Below are 21,050 nucleotides of genomic sequence, written 5' to 3'. Positions count from 1 at the left end.
ACCAAAGATCCACACTCTGTGTTTACAGAAAAGCCTCCTCCTTCCATAAAAAGATTTTGGAATGGTCCGTGAACCCTATCTCGCTCTTTGTCTTTTGCACTATTTATTTCTGTGACTCTCTTCTCGCTGCCGTCAGGTAGGAGGTACAGGTCCCTCAGGACTCGCACCACCAGGTCCAAGCACAGTTACTACCCCTCAGCCATCAGGCTCTTGAGCAAAAGGGGATAACGTCATTCCTCCATTGAGATGTTCCCACACCAACAGTCGCACTTCACGCTTTCTCTCTTTATTTATTAGTTTATTTATCTTTATATTCGCACGGTTTGTTCTCTTCTGTGCTCCTGCTCCTTCAGTGATCCTCTTTACAGTTACTGTTCTATAAATTTGCTGAGTATGCCTGCAGGAAAAAGAATCTCAGGGTTGTATGTGGAAACATATGCACTCTGATAACAAAATTTACTTTCAAGTTGTACCACCATAAGACATGGGTGCAGAATTAGGCCATTGGGACCATTAAGGCTGCTCTGCCACACCATCATGGCTGATTTATTACCCCTCTCAATCTCATTCTCTTGCCTTCTCCCCCATAAACTTTAGCAGCCTGACTAATCAAGAACCAATCAGCCTTTGCATTAATCACACCCAATAACTTTGCCTCCACAACTGTCCATGACAATGAATTCTACAGACTAACCACCCTCTAGCTAAAGAAATTCCTCCTCATCTCTGTTCAAAAGGGACGTCCTCCTATTCAAAGGATGTGCCCTCTGGTTCTAGACTCTCCAGTGTTTGGAAATAACCTCTCCACATCCACTCTATCCAGGCCATTCAATATTCGGTAGGTTTCAATTTTCCAAATTCCAGCGAGTACAGGCCCAGAGCCATCAAATGCTCCTCATGTGATAAAACTGATTATGATCCAAGCATCAGCCCATCACCTCCCTGCTGATGCCCCCATTTTCACTACACAGTTGTGGATTTCAGCACGCTTGTCAAATTCCACTGTACCCCAAGCCATGACTTCAGAGCAAGTACTCTCCAAGACCTTACTCTCTCTGGGTGGGCCGAAGGCAAGAAAACTGCAGAACACCACAGAACAGTCCAGCCTTGCGCTCGACAGACCTGCTCCCTCAGCTGCCGTCAGGAGTTGGCTACCAACAGCATGGCCCAGAAATCCCAGGCCTTCAAGCCATCCATCTTGAAAACAACGTCCCATCCGGGCCAGCTAACACAGAGCCACTGAGTAAATACCAATTAAATTACTCTAATGACAATCATCAAGCCATTGAGAACAAAACCAAGAGGGCATAACTTGAAGGTGATTGGAGGAAAGTACGGGGGCAGGTATAGGGTAGTTGTCTGAGGAAGTTTTTCCCGTGCACACAGCGAGTGGAGGGTGCATGGAACGCATTGCCTGTGGTGGTTGTGGAGGAAGACACATTAGGGAGATTTAATATAGTCACATGGATAAAAGAAGAATAGAGGGCCGTGTGGGAGGAAAGGGTTAGATTGATTTTAGGTTAAAAGGTCAGCACAACATCATAGGCCGAAGGTCCTGTTCTGTTCTATGTTCCAAAACCCCCTGTGATTATCCATGGCTCTCACAGGACCTCATCGAATGCTGGCTTTCACCACTTGTAAAAACAACCTGCAGATCTCCTTCATGAATCACTGAGCAGCTGTATAAACAACTTAGTGAAGGCAACTTGATCTGAGTTAGACTACACAAAAACAAGGGCCTCCTATCCTTCTCCCAGGCAAACCCAGCAATACGACCATTTGGGTAGCAGAAGGACGCCATCACAATAAAATATGCTCTTACGGAACCTGTGTGAAATTAGTAAATAAGTACAATTTTTCCACTCGTGTTTGACTTAAGTGGAGATGACAGTGTGCCACACTGCGGACAGAGACAGGACTGCGTGCCGAGCCGTAGACAGACAGAGTGTGTTAGGGAAAGAGAGGAGAAAAAAAAAACAGGACACAGACTGTTTTCTAGGACTGCAAGCCCCCGGTAATGTGGGGGTTGCCTGTACTACAAAATGTACCTGCAGACCATAAGGATCAATGCGGTCATGGTGTGGAAAACTGATTTGCCAGGGTATTTTTCAGTAACAATTTTGGTTGTAAGGAATCGCACTGAACATTCAGAGAAAGTCGGACACAAGATTGCTACTCACCAACACAGAATAAAAACCAACTATCAGCCCTGCAGCCAGCTTACCCTGCACGGTGCCCCAGGGGTACTGTCGCGCCTTCATCATCTTGTTCCCAATCTTAACCTCCTCTGTACTTCCAACGACAGCAAAAGGCAATTGCGCCTGAAATACATCAATATTAGTTCGTAAGAGCGCAGTACTGACAGGGTAACTCGTAAGACTGAATCTGGTTTGAAACTGTACCAGTGGTCAGGAGCTCACTGGACCTTCAAAGACACATCAATTATTTCCCCTCTCCCCCAGCAATTAGTCCCACCCCCAACCTTCGACTATTGCACTGCAACTCTCTCATCAGTCCTCAGTTTAACAGCCGTGATCTCTTCTCACTGCTGCCATTGGGAAGAGGTACAAGGGGCTTGGGCTCCCCACCACCAGGTTCAGGGACAGTTATCACCCTACGACCATCAGGCCCCCGAACCAGTGTGGATAACTTCAAACACCACAACACCAAACTGATTCCACAACCTATGAACCCACTTTTCAAGGACTCATGTTCACAGTATTGTTTAATTTATTTATTTTTGCGCAGTCTGTCTTCTTTAGCACATTGGTTGTTTGTCAGTCATGTGCAGTTTTGCATTGATTCAGTTCTATTTCACTGTTCTACTGTGAATGCCTACAAAAAATTGAATCTCAAGGTAGTATATGGTGACATATACAGGTGCACATTCCTTTATCCGTAATTCTGAAATCCAAAAAGCTCTGAAAAGCGAAGTTTTTTTTGCCGACAGCTGACGTCACTCAGGTGTGACGTGGCAGCACTGGCAGAGGCCGCCAGACGTCAGTTGTGGCTCAGCGCTCGTACTGGTTACACGTGCATTTGCTGTTCGCTGACATTTTGTGTTCACTGTTGACTTTGTGTTTAATTTCACTGTGAAAATGTCAAAAACAGCTGCAGATACCCCTATGGGTAACAATGAGAAAAAGAGAAGGAAGCATCTATCATTATCAATAACGCAGAAAGTGGAGTTATTGCAGAACCTTGACTGTGGTGTGTCTGTGTAGCGTCTTACTGAAGAAAATAGTGTCGGAACTACCACTGTATATGATTTAAATAAACAGAAAGACAAGTTACTGAAGTTTTATAGTGACAGTAATGTTCTACATTTATTCCAATAAGTCATTTACTATGTGTTTGATTTGGTTCGTTTGAAGCTGTATATTTTTATGTTTTATTGAATGTTTTTGTTGGAAATAAATTTTTTTCTTGTCATTATTCCCTAAACAATACAGTATAACAACTATTTAGATAGCATTTACATTGTATTAGGTATTATAAGTAATCTAGAGATGATTTAAAGTATATGGGAGGATGTGCGTAGGTTTGGTGCACCGCCGGGTCCTAAAGTCCACCGCACTGAGGCAGGTTAAATAAGGGACTTAAGCATACGTGTTTTTTGGTATCGGGGTCGGGTGTCTGAAATCCGAAAAATTCTGAATTCTGAAATGCAACTGGCTCCAAGGATTTCGGATAAGGGATCGTGGGCCTGTATGTACCTTAATGATATATTTACTTTGAATTTTCTTTTGGTCTATATCCAAGTTACTGTTCGATCTGCTTCCACCAGCTTTTCAGTGAATGCTTTGCTCAAAAAGAAATCCAATTTTCCCCTTTATTTCTCACTATTTACCTTGCTTTTGTTACAAACACTTACAGTAGAATTAGTTTCTCCAAATCCACTATCAAAAGGCCCCAAATCAACCTATCCCATAGTCAACTACTCATCTCTCTGCCTGATGCTCCCCCAGACTCTTTAATCCCACCCATCCCACATTCCCCCCTCGGGAAAACCTGTATTACAATCCCAGATTATATTAAAAAGCAACTGCTTCTTGTGTAAAGGTTACAAAATCACTTTGATCCTCAAGTTGGGCATCAAAAAAGCTGCAGGGAGAAGGCAGAAGAATGGGGTTGAGAGGGATAATAAATCAGCCATGATGGAACAGGCTGAATGGCCTAATTCTGCTCCTCTGTCTTATGGTAATTTATTTTGTAAACTAACAGATTTTTGAAAAAAGGCACACTAATGGGTGGGTGTATGCTAGCTTGTATGTTCCTTTGCCAAGTCTGAAATGGAAATCACCTTTACAATCCACCCACATTCTTCCGGGAGCAGTCTCTTTTGTTCAGCTCTGTAACTTACTGTCCCCTTCATTCCCCTTAAGGTGATTGGCAAGCCTCGTTCTCGAACCACAGCTGCAGTGCGGACAGAGTCCTCACGTAGCACTAACGGGGCCTGATATTTCCAAAGTACAGGAACTGGTTTGACAAACAGTAACTTCCAGTTCAGTGTCAAGTTCACACAGCACATGGGAGAGTACAGCATGGGAACCAGCCCCTCTGCCAAACATCATGTTAAATTAAACCAAATACCTTCTGCCTACACTATTCATATCTCTCCATTTCCCGCATATTCATGCATCTGTCTGAAAATCTCCCAAAGGCCACTATGGCATCTGCTTATACAACTACCCCCGGCAGCCCGTTCCAGACATCTACTACTCTGTGTGGGGGGAGAAAAGATTCCAACTATCTACCGTAACTCTGTTTTTCATAATTTTACAAATTTCTGTAGACTATCAGCCTCTGGCGCTCCACAGAAAACAGTCTAGGTTTGTCCAACTTTTCCTTACAGCTCATATCTTCTAATCTAGGCAGCATCCTGGTAAACGACTTCTGTACCCTTTACAAAGCTTCCTGTAATAGGGTGACCAGAACTGCACACAATACCCCAAGCTGTTTTCGTTCTTTTTGCGCCTTCTGGTGCATCGGGCGGCATTTTTGCGGTTTCCATAGCATTTGACCGTTTTTTTTATGAGGCCGACTTGCTAACTCAATGCTCAACCCAGCACGGATGGAAAGCATGCAAGGGGCTGGCCGGATTCGAACTTGGGACTACTCGCCTCGAAGTGATGCAAGTACAGCACCGGCCGGCCACAATACCCCAAGTACAGCCTGACAAATATCTTATACAGCTGCAACACACACAAAATGCTGGAGGAACTCAGGAGGCCTGGCAACCCTGCTGAGTTCCTCCAGCACGTTACGTGTGTTGCTTGGCTTTCCGGCATCTGCAGATTTTCTGTTGTTTGTGATTGGAGTTCTATACAGCTGCACCAGCTCCATCATGGGCACAAACCTCCCCACCATCAAAGAATTCTTCAACAGGCAGTGCCTTAAGAGGATGGCATGCATCATTAAGGGCTCTCACCACTCAGGACATGTCCTCTTCTCACTGGGAGAACGTACAGAAGCCTGAAGACACACACGCAATGTTTAAGGAACGGCTTCTTCCTGTCTGCCATCAAATTTCTGAACGTCCATGAACTCCACCTCAATACTTTGCTCTTCTTGCATCATTTTCACATTTTTCATCATAACATAATTTTATGTATCGCACCAGACTGCTGCCACAAAACAACAAATTTCTTGACTTATGTCAGTACTCAGCGGGTGATCAATGAAGGCAAGGCAAGCATGCCTTTGCTACCCAATCGACTTGCAACAGGGAGTTACAAGATCCCTCTGCTGTTAAGGGTCCTGCCATTAACTATATACTTTCCCCTTACAGTTAACCTGCCAAAGTACAACACTTTACACTTGTCGCAATTAAAGTCCATCTGCCATTTCGCTACTCATACTTGTAAACTAATCCAAAAGAAAAGGCAAACTCACGTTCATGGTTCCATTGATCTCCGCCACCGTCTCATCGTCTGTGGGGAACTGATAGATCTGAACACCATTGCTGACCAGTTCACTCATTATTTTGATCTTGAATTTCTGGAGCTCAGTTTTGGAGATTGAATCTGCTTTGGCAATGATTGGAATGATGTTGACCTGAAGGATAAGAAAAGGACATTGGCTATGGCTGAACACAGGACAATGGCGCATGAGAGCTTCTTAGTTGGACCAAAATCCATGCACGAGCAAAATCTTAAGGTCCAAGTTTCTTCAGGAGCAGGAAACAATGATAGGTTTGTTGCAGTAAGTGACCATCTTACCTATTGATCGAAAGCCGCTCCCCTGCGTTAGCTAGGGATTGGCTCGTTGCCCACTAGTTGCTGCTTAGCTGATGATGTTATGGCACCAGTAGTGTACAAATCCAGCACGCTGAAAGTATGCAATCTCTTTTGCACTTTGGATGGGGCCATAGAAGCAGCTTAAGTGTGGTATAGTGAGAGGTGGCGTGAGTGTGCGTGTGTGCCCGTCTAGCGTCTTGTCCTACTACTTCAAGTGCACACTTTAGATAAATATTTATAACTGGTTGTAACTTGAAGGATTTACTGAATGTTTAATATCTGTCTTGGCTCCCCAATCACTGAACCCACAAACTGATTTCACACAAGGTTACAGGAGAAGGTTAGAGGGCGGAAGAGGTGAAGCCCAATGCAAGCTTGAAGAACAGCATTCATCTTTTTACAGGGAATGTCAGAGCCTACAAGTCTCAGTTCAACAATTTAAGATAACCTTCCTTTTTAATGTATACACAGAACCAGACTTGTAATTTCTACCCCCACCCCTGATTCTGCTGCTAAGTCTTCAAAATAAAATAAAGATCTTTATCAAAGATTAGCTTTATGCGTCACATGTAAGCTGAAACAGAGGGAAGTGAGTTGTTTGCATCAACGACCAGCACGGTCTGAGATGTGGGCTGCTCCCAGCTCAAAGTGTCACCATACTTCTGGCCCTAACACAGCATGCCCTCAACTTACTAACTCCAACCCATACGTCTTTGGAACGTAGGAGGGACGGGAGCCCCTGGAGGAAACCTGTGCGGTCATGAGCAGAACATACAAACCCCTGAGAGACAGCAGCGGGAATCGAAGCCTAGCAGTGATTGCTGGCGGTGTAAACTGATTGTGCTAATTGCTACATCACTGTGCCAACCCGACCCAACCCCACTCATCCATATCGTCCATTTCAGATCTACAGTAACAAGTGTTTCAATCTCAGTCCCAGAACTGTTCTTCATCATTCTCCAAACGGATCAGCTCTGATTAACAAGTCTTCCCTGTGCTCTTTCAGCAGGCAACAATACATTTCATTCAGTCTTTCTTGGTTTATCCCTTTTCACAGACATTCTCTTTGTTCTCTGGTTCTTGTCTCTTGCTTTCCCTCGTTCTGATGAAAGGTAATCAGCCTGAAACATTAATGCTTTCTCCAGTGACCTGCTGAATATTTCCAGAATTGTGTTTTTATACAGGGAAAACGGTCAGATTTGCATACACAATTCTGACAGCAGTGGGCAGGCCACACATTTGAGGAATTGCTTCATCTGGCTACAGAGCTGAGAGGTAGGGATGAGTTTTGAGGATGGAAAGTTGGATGTTTAGGACCTTTTTTTAATACCCATTAAGCCCATAAACATTCTGAATTCTCTGTTCTAGAGGGCATAATTCATCCCAGGCAGAGACTGATAGATGGCGATAACGTGTGATGGACTAGAGGGTCTGCCATGAACAACACGAAAGCACAGCAAGGCTGAGGGAACGGTCGGACTGTTCCTGTTCCTTCTGACAGACTGCCAGCTGATTGCTCCAGGTTACAAGAGTGCAGGAGAGGCAAGATACACAACTCCACACAAGGAGAAGGAGAACAACCATATGGACAATCAGCCTCTACGGGTCAAGATCAAGGTTGAATCCAACAGGAAGGACCTTGGCTCGTTGATCATTTAGTCCATTCGGCCCATCACATCTACTCCATCATCCTGTCATGGCGGATTTATTAACCCCCTCCCCCGACTCCATTCTCCTGCCCTCTCCCTGTAACCTTTGACATCCTTACCAATCAAGAACCTATCAACCTCCGCTTTAAATGCACCAAATGACTTGGCCTCCACAGCTCTCTGTGGCAACTAATTCCAAAGATTCACCACCCTCTGGCTAAAGAAATTCCTCATCTCTGTTTTAAATGAATGTCCCTCCATTCTGAGGCTGTGTCCTCTGGTCCTAGACTCCCCCACCATAGGAAACATCCTCTCCACATCCACTCTATCAAGGCCTTTCAATATTCAATAGGTTTCAATGAGATTCCCCACTCAGTCTAAACTCCAGCAAGTACAGGCCCAGAGCTTTCAAACTCTCCTCATATGTTGACAATTTCATTCCTGAGATCATTCACGTGAACCTCCTCTGGACTCACTCCAATGTCAACATCTTTTCTTAGATAAGAGGCCCAAAACTGCTCACAATACTCCAAGTACAGTCTGACCAATGCCTTACAAAGCCTCAGCATCACCGCTCTGTCCGCCAAAACAGACAGGATCTCCCAGTAGCCACCCACCAACTCTGCTTCCCACTCCCATTCAGATATGTCCATACATGGCCTCCTCTATTGCCATGATGAGGCTAAACTCAGGTTGGAGGAGCAACACCTCATATACCGTCTAGGTAGTCTCCAGCCCCTTGGTATGAACATAGAATTCTCCAACTTCCGGTAATTCCCTCCCCCTCCCTTCCCCTATCCCTAACCCCCTCCCCCAGCTGCCTACCACCTCCCTCTTGGTTCTGCCTCCTTCTACCAGCCATTGTGTTTTCCCCTATTCTTTCTTCAACTTTCCTGCCTATCACCTCCCTGCCTCCCTTCCTCCACCCCTTTATCTTTCCCCTTACTGGTTTTTCACCTGGAACCTACCAGCCTTCTCCTTCCCACCCTCCCCCCACCTTCTTTATAGGGCCTCTGCCCCTTCCCCCTACAGTCCTGACGAAGGGTTCCGGCCCGAAACGTCGATTGATCTTTTCCACGGATGCTGCCCGACCTGCTGAGTTCCTCCAGCGTGTTGTGAGTGTTGCTTTGACCCCAGCATCTGCGGAGTATTTTGTGTTCTTGTTTTTTATATTCTAGTCCTCTCGGACTGAGTGCTAAGATTGCACCTGCTGGGAGGGATCTTCCTGTCTCAACGTGCGAGGACAGATCCGGTCGACTGGGCGGATGAGCTCAGTGAGATCCAACCACCAGGAATGCGGTTTTGCAACACTCTGCGGAGAGCGAAAGGCATGAACAAGGCACAGAAGTAGCCATGGCTGTCCACTGCAAGCAAGGAAGACCCCAGTTGTGACGACTGCCTATACTACTCGACCTGGACATCCGAGGTTGCGAGAGTGAAACTGCTCCATCACAAATAAAAATCGCCCACACAGGTTTCTTATCATTATTGGATATGATGAACACCCAATCAATTAATAAACCTGATTCTGAGCTTTGACACCCAACAGAATGACTGAGGGAAAAATGCCCAAGGGAGAATGGAGGATGCACTGAAGACGGTGATGAAAGAGCACCCTCATGTGGGCAGTGGATCAGCGGTTGTGCTCAGTACATGGCGTGCAATTTAAGAACAGCTAGACCTTGGAGCGAACAAGGCTGCACATTAATAGCTGACAGTTAATAATTACTGGCAGGTAGATAAAAGTACACAGGATTAGCGATGCAACCACCACCCAGAAAGTCATGGGAAAATTCACCTCTTGGTGCAGTCATAGCAGACGTCAAAAAGTGGATAAGGTCAGGTAGAGTTCAGGAACGTAACTCTTGGTGAAGAATCTTACAGCCTCACCCATGTCTCATGTTAGGGCTGAATATGGTTTTGGATTCACCAAGTTTTTATTTAAGTGTAGAGGGGACTCTTCATTCCCAACACCTGGTCCATCTGCTCCAGAAGGTGGTCTTTGCTTCCTGTCCTCTTTCCACAGACTCCCCCAGACCTAATGAACGTTTTTCAGCATTTTCTGGTTTTGTTTGATGTTGCTTTTGATGGCAAATCTCCTGCTTCTCTAAGCTAACTCCCGATTCCTTTGATTTAGATGGCAAAGACCTTCTGACTGAAGTAGAGTAACAACCCATCTCTCTTCGCCCTCCTCTGAAGGAGCAAGTTGCTAATCGGCTTGAGGATGAAACCTTGGCTGACAGGCAGGAGGCAAAGAGTGGGAATAAACGGAGCCTTTTCTGGTTGGCTGCCAGTGACCAGTAGTGCTCTGCAGGGGTCAGTGCTGGGCCGGTTACTTTTCATGATATCGGTCAATGATCTCATTGACAGATCCCTACAAAGGAAGCTCTTGTTATAAAACATCTCACAGACAACCAGTTGATTCCTAGCTTACAGGAGCTGCAGAAAGCATTAGCTATGGGCTGCCTCAAGCCGACCAAATTAGCGAAATAAAAGATATGGAACTGGCTTGCCGAGAATTGAATAGCTAATAAGCCACAAATATAACAGGTTTCCTAGACTGGGAGTGCCACCGTTCCTCTCAGTAGCTTAAAAAATACTGCTTCCCGAATTAGTATAGATTTTGCCCATTTAGATAAGTTTTGGACATGATGTTTGTAGCCAAGTTTGCAAATGATACAAAGGTAGGTGGTGAAGGCAGTGCTGAGAAAGCAGGAAGCCTGCAGAAGAACTTGGATAGATTAGGAAAGGAGAGTGAGCAAAGTGGCAGTTCAGGGAAATGTACGGCCATGTACGTTGGTGGAAGGAATAAAGGCTAGACTATTTTCTAAATGGGGAGTAAAATCATAAATCAGGTGCAAAGGGACTTGGGAATCCTTGTGCAGGAATCCCTAAAGGTTAATAGTCATAGTCACACTTTATTGATCCTGAGGGAAATTGGGTTTCGTTACAGTTGCACCAACCAAGAATAGAGTATAGATACAGCAATATAAAACCATAAATAATTAAATAGTAATATGTAAGTTATGCCAGGAAATAAGTCTAGGACCAGCCTATTGGCTCAGGTTAATCGCAGATTGAGTTAGTGGTGAGGAAGGCAAATGATATGTTCGCGTTCATTTCAAGATGACTAGAATATAAGAGCAAAGGTGTAATGTTGAGGCTTTATAAAGAATTGGTCAGACTACATTTGGACTATTGTGAGTAGTTATCTAATCCCTTTATCTAAAAGACGTGATGGCATAGGAGGGACCAGAAAAGATTTATGTGAAGGATGTAGGGAATAAAGGGTTAATGTTTGTGGACATATTTGATAGTTCTAGGCCTGTACTCACTGGAGTTCAGAAGAATGAGGGGGGGAATCTCACTGAAACATATCAAATTTTGGTAGGCCTAAATAGAGTGGACATGGAGAGGACATTTCTGTTACTGAGAGAGTCGAAGGGCACAGCCTCAAAATAGAAGGACGTCCCTTCAGATCAGATCTGAGGAGGAATTTGTTTAGCCAGAGAATGATGGATCTGTGGACTTCATTACTACAGATGGCTGAGGAGACCAAGTCATTGGGTATTTTGTAGGTGTAGGTTGATAGGTTCTTAATCAGTAAGCTATCAAAGGTTACAGGAGAAAGCCGGAAAGTAGGGAAAACAAATCAGCCATGGTTGAATGCCTGGAGCAGAATTTATAGGCCAAATGACCTAGTTCTGCTCCTTTGTCTTACTATCACCTGACTCATAGAGGCAAATCAATTAGTAACAAATTCTTCGGTCTATACCTTTGGTTGGTCCAATTTAACCCAACCAATATTGCCTGACCAAGCACTGAAAAACCCATAACCCTGCGTAATCTCAAAGAACCTCAAGAGTTGGCAACAGCGCAGAATCAGAGGTATTTGCACAACAGCAGCCAACGCACATCCAAAATCGACGCGGGAGGGGGTAGGCGCTGAAGCGATCACAATACAGAGCAAAAATAACTTGTAGAGAGCTTAGGGCAGAGGGAGGACTCCACAAGTGTAACAACAAGCTTCTCAATTAACTTCCAGCCGGATGTCACACCCAATGACATCACAGGATATCACTGCTAATGATGCTGCCTCAGCACCAACACCCATCCCTAACCAAGGCAATAAAATTGTCCTCATGAGAGATTTAATGCAGAGGAATTAGGTTAAAAGCCGACAGCACAAATTTCAGTCAAGTCTTTGGCCCAGAATCTAAACACTTTGATTAATTAGTCTGCAATCTTCAGCAACGAAACTCTTAGACAGAACCTTCTGGAAAGCAAACTAACCCTGAAAGAAAATGTGAAAAAAAAACTAGGAATTAAAGCAGATTGTTATTGCTTGAATTTGCTTGATAAGTACAGATTTGTGAAGCACAGCACACACAGACAAATGAAATACTGGATGAGAGTTGAAGTACTTGTGAAATGTACAAAATATAAATCAGTCCAAAATCCACTTTTATACACAGCTAAGTTGTACTTCTCTCTTCTGATGATGTCCATGACTGCAATGACCAGTGAAGTTTACCAAGACCTCAGGGGTGATGACAGACAACAGCACTTGTATCTGGTCCGTCACCAACCCAGGGACGCAAGCACAGGAACTGCTGTGCACCAGCTCCTGGGGCACCAACACACCCGGCCAGTGAACCAGTTTAAATGGCATTCAAGGGCACCAATTGAATTTACACGCACCACAAAGGACTGCTGAGGGAAGTATCGGGGTCTCTCTTCCACCCATCAGAAATATTTATCAGGAGTGCTGCGTATGCAGGGCCCTTAGCACTGTCAATGATCCCTCCCATCTGTCCAATTATCCCCTGGACTTCCCCATCAGGCAGGAGGTACCATATCATTAGGACAAGGATGGTTACGATGGCAAACAGATTCTTCCCAGCCATGAGTCTACTGAACTTCTCTCACATTTTTTTGTGTTACTCTGGATTTCTAGCACCTTCAGAATGTTTTGAGTTTATCCACTTCAAGAGTGGAAGAGACCAGGTTTCAAGCAAGATTTCTAGAGTTTTGTAGAGCAAGATGTAAGAACGGAGGAACCTTACCAATGGAGACGACTCATGGAAAGAGGGCACAAGATTTAACGTTACTACTGCTGAACACTTGCGTCGTTATGTTTACGAGACGGCTTACTGCAAGCACAAAGGCTCCTGCTCCTGGAGAACTCACCTTGCTATCCAGTTTCTTCATGGTGACCAAATCAAGCGACTTGAGGGAATGGCCAGTGGGGGCGATGAAGTACAGGCAGACGTGGACACGGCTGTCATGGTAACTGTGTAGAGTACGTTTTATCTTCAGCTCCTCCTGTAGGTAGGCCTCAAACTGAGCGTCAATAAACTCAACGATAGACTTGTAGCTGCCAGGTAGAGAGAGCACAGCCTTTTAAAAAAAATCCCAGTGCAAACAAAAGAAAATTACAAAGAAACCTTTAGACAGAAAAGAGATCCAGATAGACTGTATGAACTGAGTCAAAGGCAATGACCCATCAAAGAGACAAAGATATTACCTGCTCCACTACCATGCTGGAGACAAGCAAGCAACATAGCAGAAGCTGGTAGTGGATGGCAGGGCCAGTGTGGGGGGGGTCTAATGTAATGGGGGGGGAGGTACAAGTGACTAAATTACAAAGATGGTGTCGTGGGAAGAAGAACCAAAGAACATTTTGAGCCACCTCAATGTTTGACCTCAAAGTCCATCCCCTCAGCTTTGCAATCAGCACTCCTGCAAACTTTGATTTCTTTTGCAACACACACAAGGTGCTGGAGGAACTCAGCAGGTAAAGCAGCATCCATGGAGATGAATAGACGGTCAACATTTTGAACCAAGATCCTTCTTCAGGACCGGAAAGGAAGGGGGAGAACATCAGAATAAAAAGGTGGATGGTCGGGAAGGAGGATACCTAGAAGGTAATAGGTGAAGCCAAGAGAGAAAGAATCTGATAGCAGAGTGGACCATCGGAGAAAGGGAAGCAGGAGGGGACCCACAGGTGGTGATAGACAGGTGAAAAGAGGTAAGAGGCCAGTGTGGAGAATAGGAGGGGAGGAGGAGAATTATTTTTTTAAACCAAAAGGAGAAATCTACATTCATGCCATTAGGGATTTTAATTTTCCACATATTGATTGGGACTCCCATACTGTTAAATGTCTAGATGGGTTAGAGTTGTAAAATGTGTTCAGGAAAGTTTTCTAAATCAATATATAGAGGCACCAACTAGAGAGGCTGCAATATTAGATTTCCTATTTAGGAAACGAGTTAGGACAGGTGACGGAAGCGTGTGTAGGGGAACACTTTGGTTCCAGTGATCATAACACCATTAGTTTCAACTTGATCATAGATAAAGATAGATCTGGTCCTCGGTGTCCTGCAGTTGTCTGCTATCTCTCTGCCGATTTACTCCTCCAATTCTCGCTGACTATTGGGTGGTCTATAATACAACCCCATTAATGTGATCATACCTTTCCTGTTTCTCAACTCCACCCATATGGCCTCGGTAGACAAGCCCTCTAATCTGTCCTGCCTGAGCACTGCTGTAACATTTTCCCTGACTAGCAATGCCACCACCCCACCCTTCATTCCTCTGCCTCTATGACGTCTGAAACATCAGAACCCTGGCACATTAAGCTGCCAGTCCTGCCCCTCCTGTAGCCAAGTTTCACTAATGGCTATAATGTCGTAATTCCATGTGTCAATCCACACCCTCAGCTCGTCAGCCTTCCCCACAATACTTGCATTGAAATAGACACACCTCAGAAGATTAAGTGTTGAAAAACAAGTCTTGAAGTGGATTAGAAGGAGTCAGAAACATACACAAAATGCTGGAGGGACACAGCAAGTCAGGCAGCACCCATGGAGGGGAATAATTAGGCCAAAACCACCTTCACTTCTCACCGCTCAGCCTCTTGCTTCATCCCCCCCTTCCCTACCTACTTTCCCCCTCATCTGGTCTCACCTGTCACCTGCCAGCTTGTGCTCTTTCCCCTCCCCTATCTTCTTATTCTGGCTTCTGACCCCTTCCTTTCCAGTCCTGACGAAGGGTCTCGGCCTGAAAAGTCGGCTGTTCGTTCCTGTCCATCGATGCTGCCCGACCTCCTTGAGGTTCCTCCGACATTTTGTGCGTGTGGCTCATTGTTAACCCTGTTCCCCACAGACTGTACAAAGGTTTTGATTTACTATTTGTCAGATTCAACATAGCAGAAATACGAGAAAGTTGTTTCTCACCTTTCTTCCTTGTTAATCTGGTCCCCAAATCCCACGCTGTTCACGATGGAGAGCTTCAGTCGCACATTACTTTCCTGCAGTTCGTAGCTGTTGGACTTTATGTGAACTCCAGGCTGATTGTGTGGGGCGGGATCACCTTCGAACTTGGTGTTGAACAGGGTATCCATAAGGGTGGACTTCCCAAGACCAGTTTCACCTAAATGTGTTGAAGGGTGAAAAGTATGAAATAAACACTGCTACCCAGAGCAGGACATTCTCAGTGACCGATTAACCTAATCAGACCAGCAACTGGGATTAGCGTTGTCACACAAGCTGAGTAATACCATAGTATTTCACATGGACAGCCTGGTAACCTGTTAGACCACACAACAGGTTTTAGAAAAGTTTGGGATGGCACAGTAAAAAGAGGTTAAGGATTAACTTTGTCACATGTACATCGAAACATACAGTGAAATGTGTTGTACGTTGATTTTGGATATTGTACATGGCCTGCACAGCGTCACCATGGTTCACTAGCACCATATTGCAACTGTCAAATCATCCAGGACGGTCCAAGTATCATCACTCTTCCAGCTTCAACATAGCACACCCACCGTTTATTAATCCTAACCCACCCGTGTATCTCTGGAATGAGGGAGGAAACCAGAGCACCTGGAGGAAGCTCACAGGGTCAGGGCGAGGATGTAGAGACTCCTTACAGACCGGGGCAGGAGTCGAACCTAAATCCTACAGTTAGCGCACTGCGCCGCCACACTGCCCCAAATGCGTGGCGTACTGTAGTGGTTACCATGATGCTAATGCAGTGCCAGTAAGCCGGGTTCAATTCCGCCCACGTCTCGCTGCGATCGCGTGGTTTCCTCCAGGTGCTCTGGTTTCCTCCCACATTCCAAAGACGTACGGGTTGGTAGGTTAACTGGTCACATGGGTGTGACTGGGCAGTGTGAGCTCACTGGGCCGAAAGGGCCTGTTAGCAAGCTGTATCTCGAAGCTAAAATAACTTGACAATTATGCAATTACAGCAATTCCCACACGAGCTGTACACTTTTGCTATTTGCTCCTCTCCTCTTCCCCTTCAAAAGAGGAAATGGGTGTGGAGGGTAATACCCTCAGACAGGACCAATCCTCACTGAGGGAGTTGAACAAAATGCTACAAACCACAGCTTACAAAGCCTGTGTTACTTAGGGGCATCAGCTGAACACTGAAATCAAAAATGTGGGGATGTAGAATACTCAAAAACAACTTTGTCACAGCACAACATTTCCAGCCGAGACCCCCCATCCGTACTGATGAGAGTCTCAGCCTTTAATGCTGACTGCTCATTTCCCTCCGTAGTCGCTGCCTGACCTGCCGAAATCCTCCAGCATTTTGTGCGTTCTCAAAAGAGGCAGCCGCCGGCAAGGTATTCCCAAATGCCTGTGGGAAAACTCCGCTAGAATTTATAGCTGTAAACATGTGACCATGAGAAACTGCAGCCAGAGCAATTTATAAATACCAAGCAATTCTGAAAAGAGAGTTTCTCCAAATAAACACAGCTCGTTGTGCGGTTTGGGATTATCAGAAGCAAAATCCTAGTCTCCGAATTAAGAAACGCACACAAAATGCTGGAGAAACTCAGCAGGCCAGGCAGCATCCACGGAAAGGAGTTCAGTTGACATTTCAGGCCGAGACCCTTCAGCGGGACTGGAGTAAGATGTGGTTAGGAATCCCCGACAGAGTAGTGACCACAGTGATGCATGTCCTGACACCATTCAAGAGCAAACTGATGTCTGCCATTGGAGTCCGTAAATAAATTTGAAGACAGGACATGAGTGTGAACTTCCTTGGGAGTTTCAGATTTAGTACGTTACCAAAGACTCTAGCTAGTCTCTATAGATGTACCTTGGCCAGCATTCTTGACTGTCTGGTGTGGAAGGGCGACTGCGTGGATTTGGAAAAAGCAGCAGAGGGTTGTAGACTCGACCAGCTCCATCACGGACACAAGCCTCCCATCATCGAGGACACCGTCAAAAGACAGTGCCTCAAGACTACGGAACCCATGATTAAGTACATTCACCACCCTGGACACACCCCCTTCGCCTTACTAACATCAGAAAGAAGGTACAGGAGCCTGAAGACACACACTCCATTTTAGGAGCAGCTTCTTCCTCCCTGCCTTCAGATCTCGGAACTGTTCATGTTTGAGGGTCAGCACAACAATGTGGGCCGAAGGGCCTGGACTGTGCTGTACTATTCTATGTTCTATGTTCTACCTGGGGTGTATGGGGTGTCAGGGAGGGGTAGCACCTCTGGTGGGGGAACATGTCACGTCCTTTTCAGGGCGGTTAGGCCACCTTTGGTCCCCACCTGGCACTCAGCTCTCACCTGTGGCTCCCCGTAGCTGTTTGCATGCGTCAGCGGCCACACCCCAGGCAACGGCTTCGACAAGCCGGCTAAACCAGGTGAGGGTAGCCGACGGGTCTCAAACCCTCTGTGAGATAGGGAGTTGTCTATCCCAGCATGTGAAGACAGACTCCGGTGGACTGAGCGGATGAGACCAGTGGAAGGTCCAACGGTCAGGAAGGCGGTCTCTGCAAGCGTTGTGGAACGTGTAGAGCAGGACAAGACACAGAAGACGTCCTGGTCATCCACTGCGCCTAGTCCCATCTCCAGCCGTCTAGACTCTGTCTTGCCACTGGATCCAGATGAGAATTGGGAAGAGAGAGTGAGGCTGACGCTGCGCAACTCTCCCTCACTTAAATCCAAATCACGCGCTAGTCTCGACACCATCACTATGGTGTCAAGGTCCTCATCAACGTCAATGATGGACAAACAACATGTTCTACCTCGCTATTTTACTCTTTTTGCACTATTACTTTTTAGATACACTTACTGTAACTCTTTTTTTTGCATATTGCTCTAAACTGCTGCTGCAAAACAACAAATTTCATGAGATATGTTAGTGATCATAAACCCGACTCTGAAGCAGAGGGTGAGGAGGTAGCAGGCAAGGATGGGTTTTGTGGTGATAGAAGCTTTCGACAGGCCCTCAGCCACTCGAATGTGCAGAGGTGCAAAGGGACTCGAGTCCTTGTGCAGGACTCCCTCATGGCCAAATTGCAGGATTGAGTCTGTGGTGAAGAAGGCAAATGCAATGTTAATGCTCATTTTAAGAGGCCCAGGGTACAAGAGCAAGGATGTAATACTGACGCTTCACAAGGCATTGGTCAGTCCTCACTTGGAGTACCGTGAGCAACTACTGGGCTCCTTATCTAAGAAAAGATGTGCTGGTATAGGAGGATCCAGAGGAGGTTCAAGAGAATAATCCAGTAGTGAAAGGGTTAAGGTATGAGGAGCGTTTGATGGCTTTGGGCCTGTACTTGTTGGAGTTTAGAAAAATGAGAGGGGATCTCAGTAAAACCTACCGAATAATGAAAGGACTAGATAAAGTTGACGAGGAGAGGATGTTTCCTATAGTGGACCAGAGGGCACAGCCTCAGAATAGAAGAATATCCCTTTAGAATAGAGATGAGGAGGAATTTCTTTTGACAGAGGGTGGTGAATCCGTGGAATTCACTGCCACAGACAGCTGTGGAGGCCAAGTCATTGGGTTTATATAAAGCAGAGGTTGAGAGGGTCTTCAATAGTAAGGGTGGCAGGGAGAAGGTAGCAGACTGGTGGTAAATCAGCCATGGTGGAATGGGGGAGTAGACTCGATGGTCTAATGTACACCTGTTTTACGGTTGAAATCATGAAGGGTGCACGGGTGCTGGTGTGGAAATTCATTTAGAGATACACCATAGTAACAGACCTTTCCGGCCCAGGGAGCCCGTGCCACCCATTTACCCTACTAACATTTACATCTTTGGAGTATGGGAGGAAACACACTAGCCCCTTTGCACCTCTACATGTTCGAGTGACTGAGAGCCTGTTGAAAGCCTCTATCGCCACAAGACCCATCTTTGCCTGCTACCTCCTCACCCTCTGCTTCAGAATCAGGTTTATGATCATAGAAACATAGACAACCTACAGCATGATACAGGCCCTTTGGCCCACAAAGCTGTGCCGAACATGTCCTTACCTTAGAAGTTACCAGGATTACCCACAGCCCTCTATTTTTCTGAGCTCCATTTACCTGTCCAGGAGTCTCTTAAAAGACCCTATCGTATTCACCTTCACCACCATCGCCAGCAGCCCATTCCACGCACTTACCACTCTCTGCATAAAAAACTTACCCCTGACATCTCATCTGTACCTACTTCCAAGCACCTTAAAACTACGCCCTCTCGTGCTAGCCATTTCAGCCCTGGGTAAAAGCCTCTGACTATCCACACGATCAATGCCTCTCATCATCTTATACACCTCTATCAGGTCACCTCTCATCCTTCGTTGTTCCAAGGAGAAAAGGCCGAGTTCACTCAACCTATTCTCATAAGGAATGCTCCCCAATCCAGGCAAAATTCTTGTAAATCTCCTCTGCACCCTATCTATAGTTTCCACATCCTTCCTGTATTGAGGCGACCAGAACTGAGCACAGTACTCCAAATGGGGTCTGACCAGGGTCCTATAGAGCTGCAACATTACCTCTCGGCTCTTAAACTCAATCCCACGATTGATGAAGGCCAATACGCTGTATGCCTTCTTAATCACAGAGTCAACCTGCACAGCAACTTTGAGTGTCCTATGGACTCAGACCCCAAGATCCCTCTGATCCTCCACACTGCCAAAAGTCTAACCATTAATACTATATTCACTGACATATCTCATGAAATTTGTTGTTTTGCAGGGGAAAATGTACAAACTCCTCACAGACAAGAGCAGAATTGAACATGGGTTGCTGGCACTGTGATTGCACTATGTGACAAATTATAGACTTCCCCAGTTTGCAGTATGTTGGTTATTCATGCACTTGCCAGATCTCCCCTCCGAAAGCAGTGCACCTTGTGATAAATTGAAGTCAATTACAGTGTGCCAAATTGAGAGAAACAGACAGATCCTGGGACCCAACTGACCAATGAGTCAAAGGTCCCATGACAGGCCAAACGTCCAAGTCCCAGTGGGAAACAAAGAACCATCAAACATGTTATTGAACCTCTGTACCATGGGCTCCATTCCAGAAACTCAGATGACAAACACAATCAATCCCACACAAACGTTCACAGCAGGAGTCACAACAGTAACTACTTGTCGACTTGCATTCACCCCAGTGCCTACTTTTCCATCTCCATTTCCTCCACTGCCTGAGGGAACACATTTCCTTCAGTAGAACAGTTTCTACAGAGAGCGTACTTGAAATCTTTTTGCAGAAACCAGTGCTGTCAAAACAAATTTAAAAAACAAGTCTAGGAGCTCAAGAACACAAGCTTCTGCGAACAGGCCGTCTGAATCATGTCACAGATGAGTTCATTGCTTCCAATGTAGATCCCACTCTATAGTCAGCCACAACGTCCACAGCAAACCACAACTTGTACTTGAAAATAAATGAATAAGAGGAAAATTCCAGGAAAAAAGAGACAACTGAACTCCAAATCGAAGCCAGATTACCCAAAGAACAATGTCAATTGAGAGATGGGTGCGGTTTAAGGTGAAATTTTTATAGCTGTGATGCATCAAGCCTAAATAACAAAAAGATGTTAATTATATTTTTATATAAACAGCTGCCAAGCATTCTGCTTAAATTTAAGCCAAGTTCTTTAATTGCATCATAGATTAAAGAAAGGTTTCCATAACACTTTATAGTTCCAAACAGAACATTACAGAAACAAGAGATTCTGCAGATGCTGGAAATCCAGAGCAAGTCATAAAATGCTGGAGGAACTCAGCAGGTCAGGCAGCATCTTTGGAGGGGAATAAACAGTCAATGTCTCGGGCCCTGACTCTAATCGGGACATTAGAGTGTTTTACAACCAATCAAATGCTCGCAGCACAGGTCATTTTGTATAATTT

General features: G+C 45.4%; 1 protein-coding gene across 4 annotated transcripts in view; it reads right to left on the bottom strand.

Annotated features, from left to right (window-relative positions):
• Window positions 1–21,050, bottom strand: part of LOC140204334 (septin-6) — a 52,341-nt gene that overhangs the window by 10,395 nt on the left and 20,896 nt on the right. For all 4 annotated transcript variants that reach the window (XM_072270981.1, XM_072270979.1, XM_072270982.1 and 1 more), the window contains exons 2-5: window positions 15,128–15,323; window positions 13,079–13,265; window positions 5,896–6,057; window positions 2,225–2,321 (exon numbers count right to left, since the gene is read on the bottom strand). In XM_072270981.1, the coding sequence (XP_072127082.1) occupies window positions 2,225–2,321; window positions 5,896–6,057; window positions 13,079–13,265; window positions 15,128–15,323 (642 nt within the window). The remainder of the gene's footprint in view (window positions 1–2,224; window positions 2,322–5,895; window positions 6,058–13,078; window positions 13,266–15,127; window positions 15,324–21,050) is intronic.

Source organism: Mobula birostris, chromosome 10 (genome assembly GCF_030028105.1).
Source record: "Mobula birostris isolate sMobBir1 chromosome 10, sMobBir1.hap1, whole genome shotgun sequence".
NCBI classification, from domain to species: Eukaryota; Metazoa; Chordata; class Chondrichthyes; order Myliobatiformes; family Myliobatidae; genus Mobula; species Mobula birostris.
The sequence above is the reverse complement of the archived record's forward strand: the minus strand, read 5'-3'. Positions and strand labels throughout refer to the sequence as shown.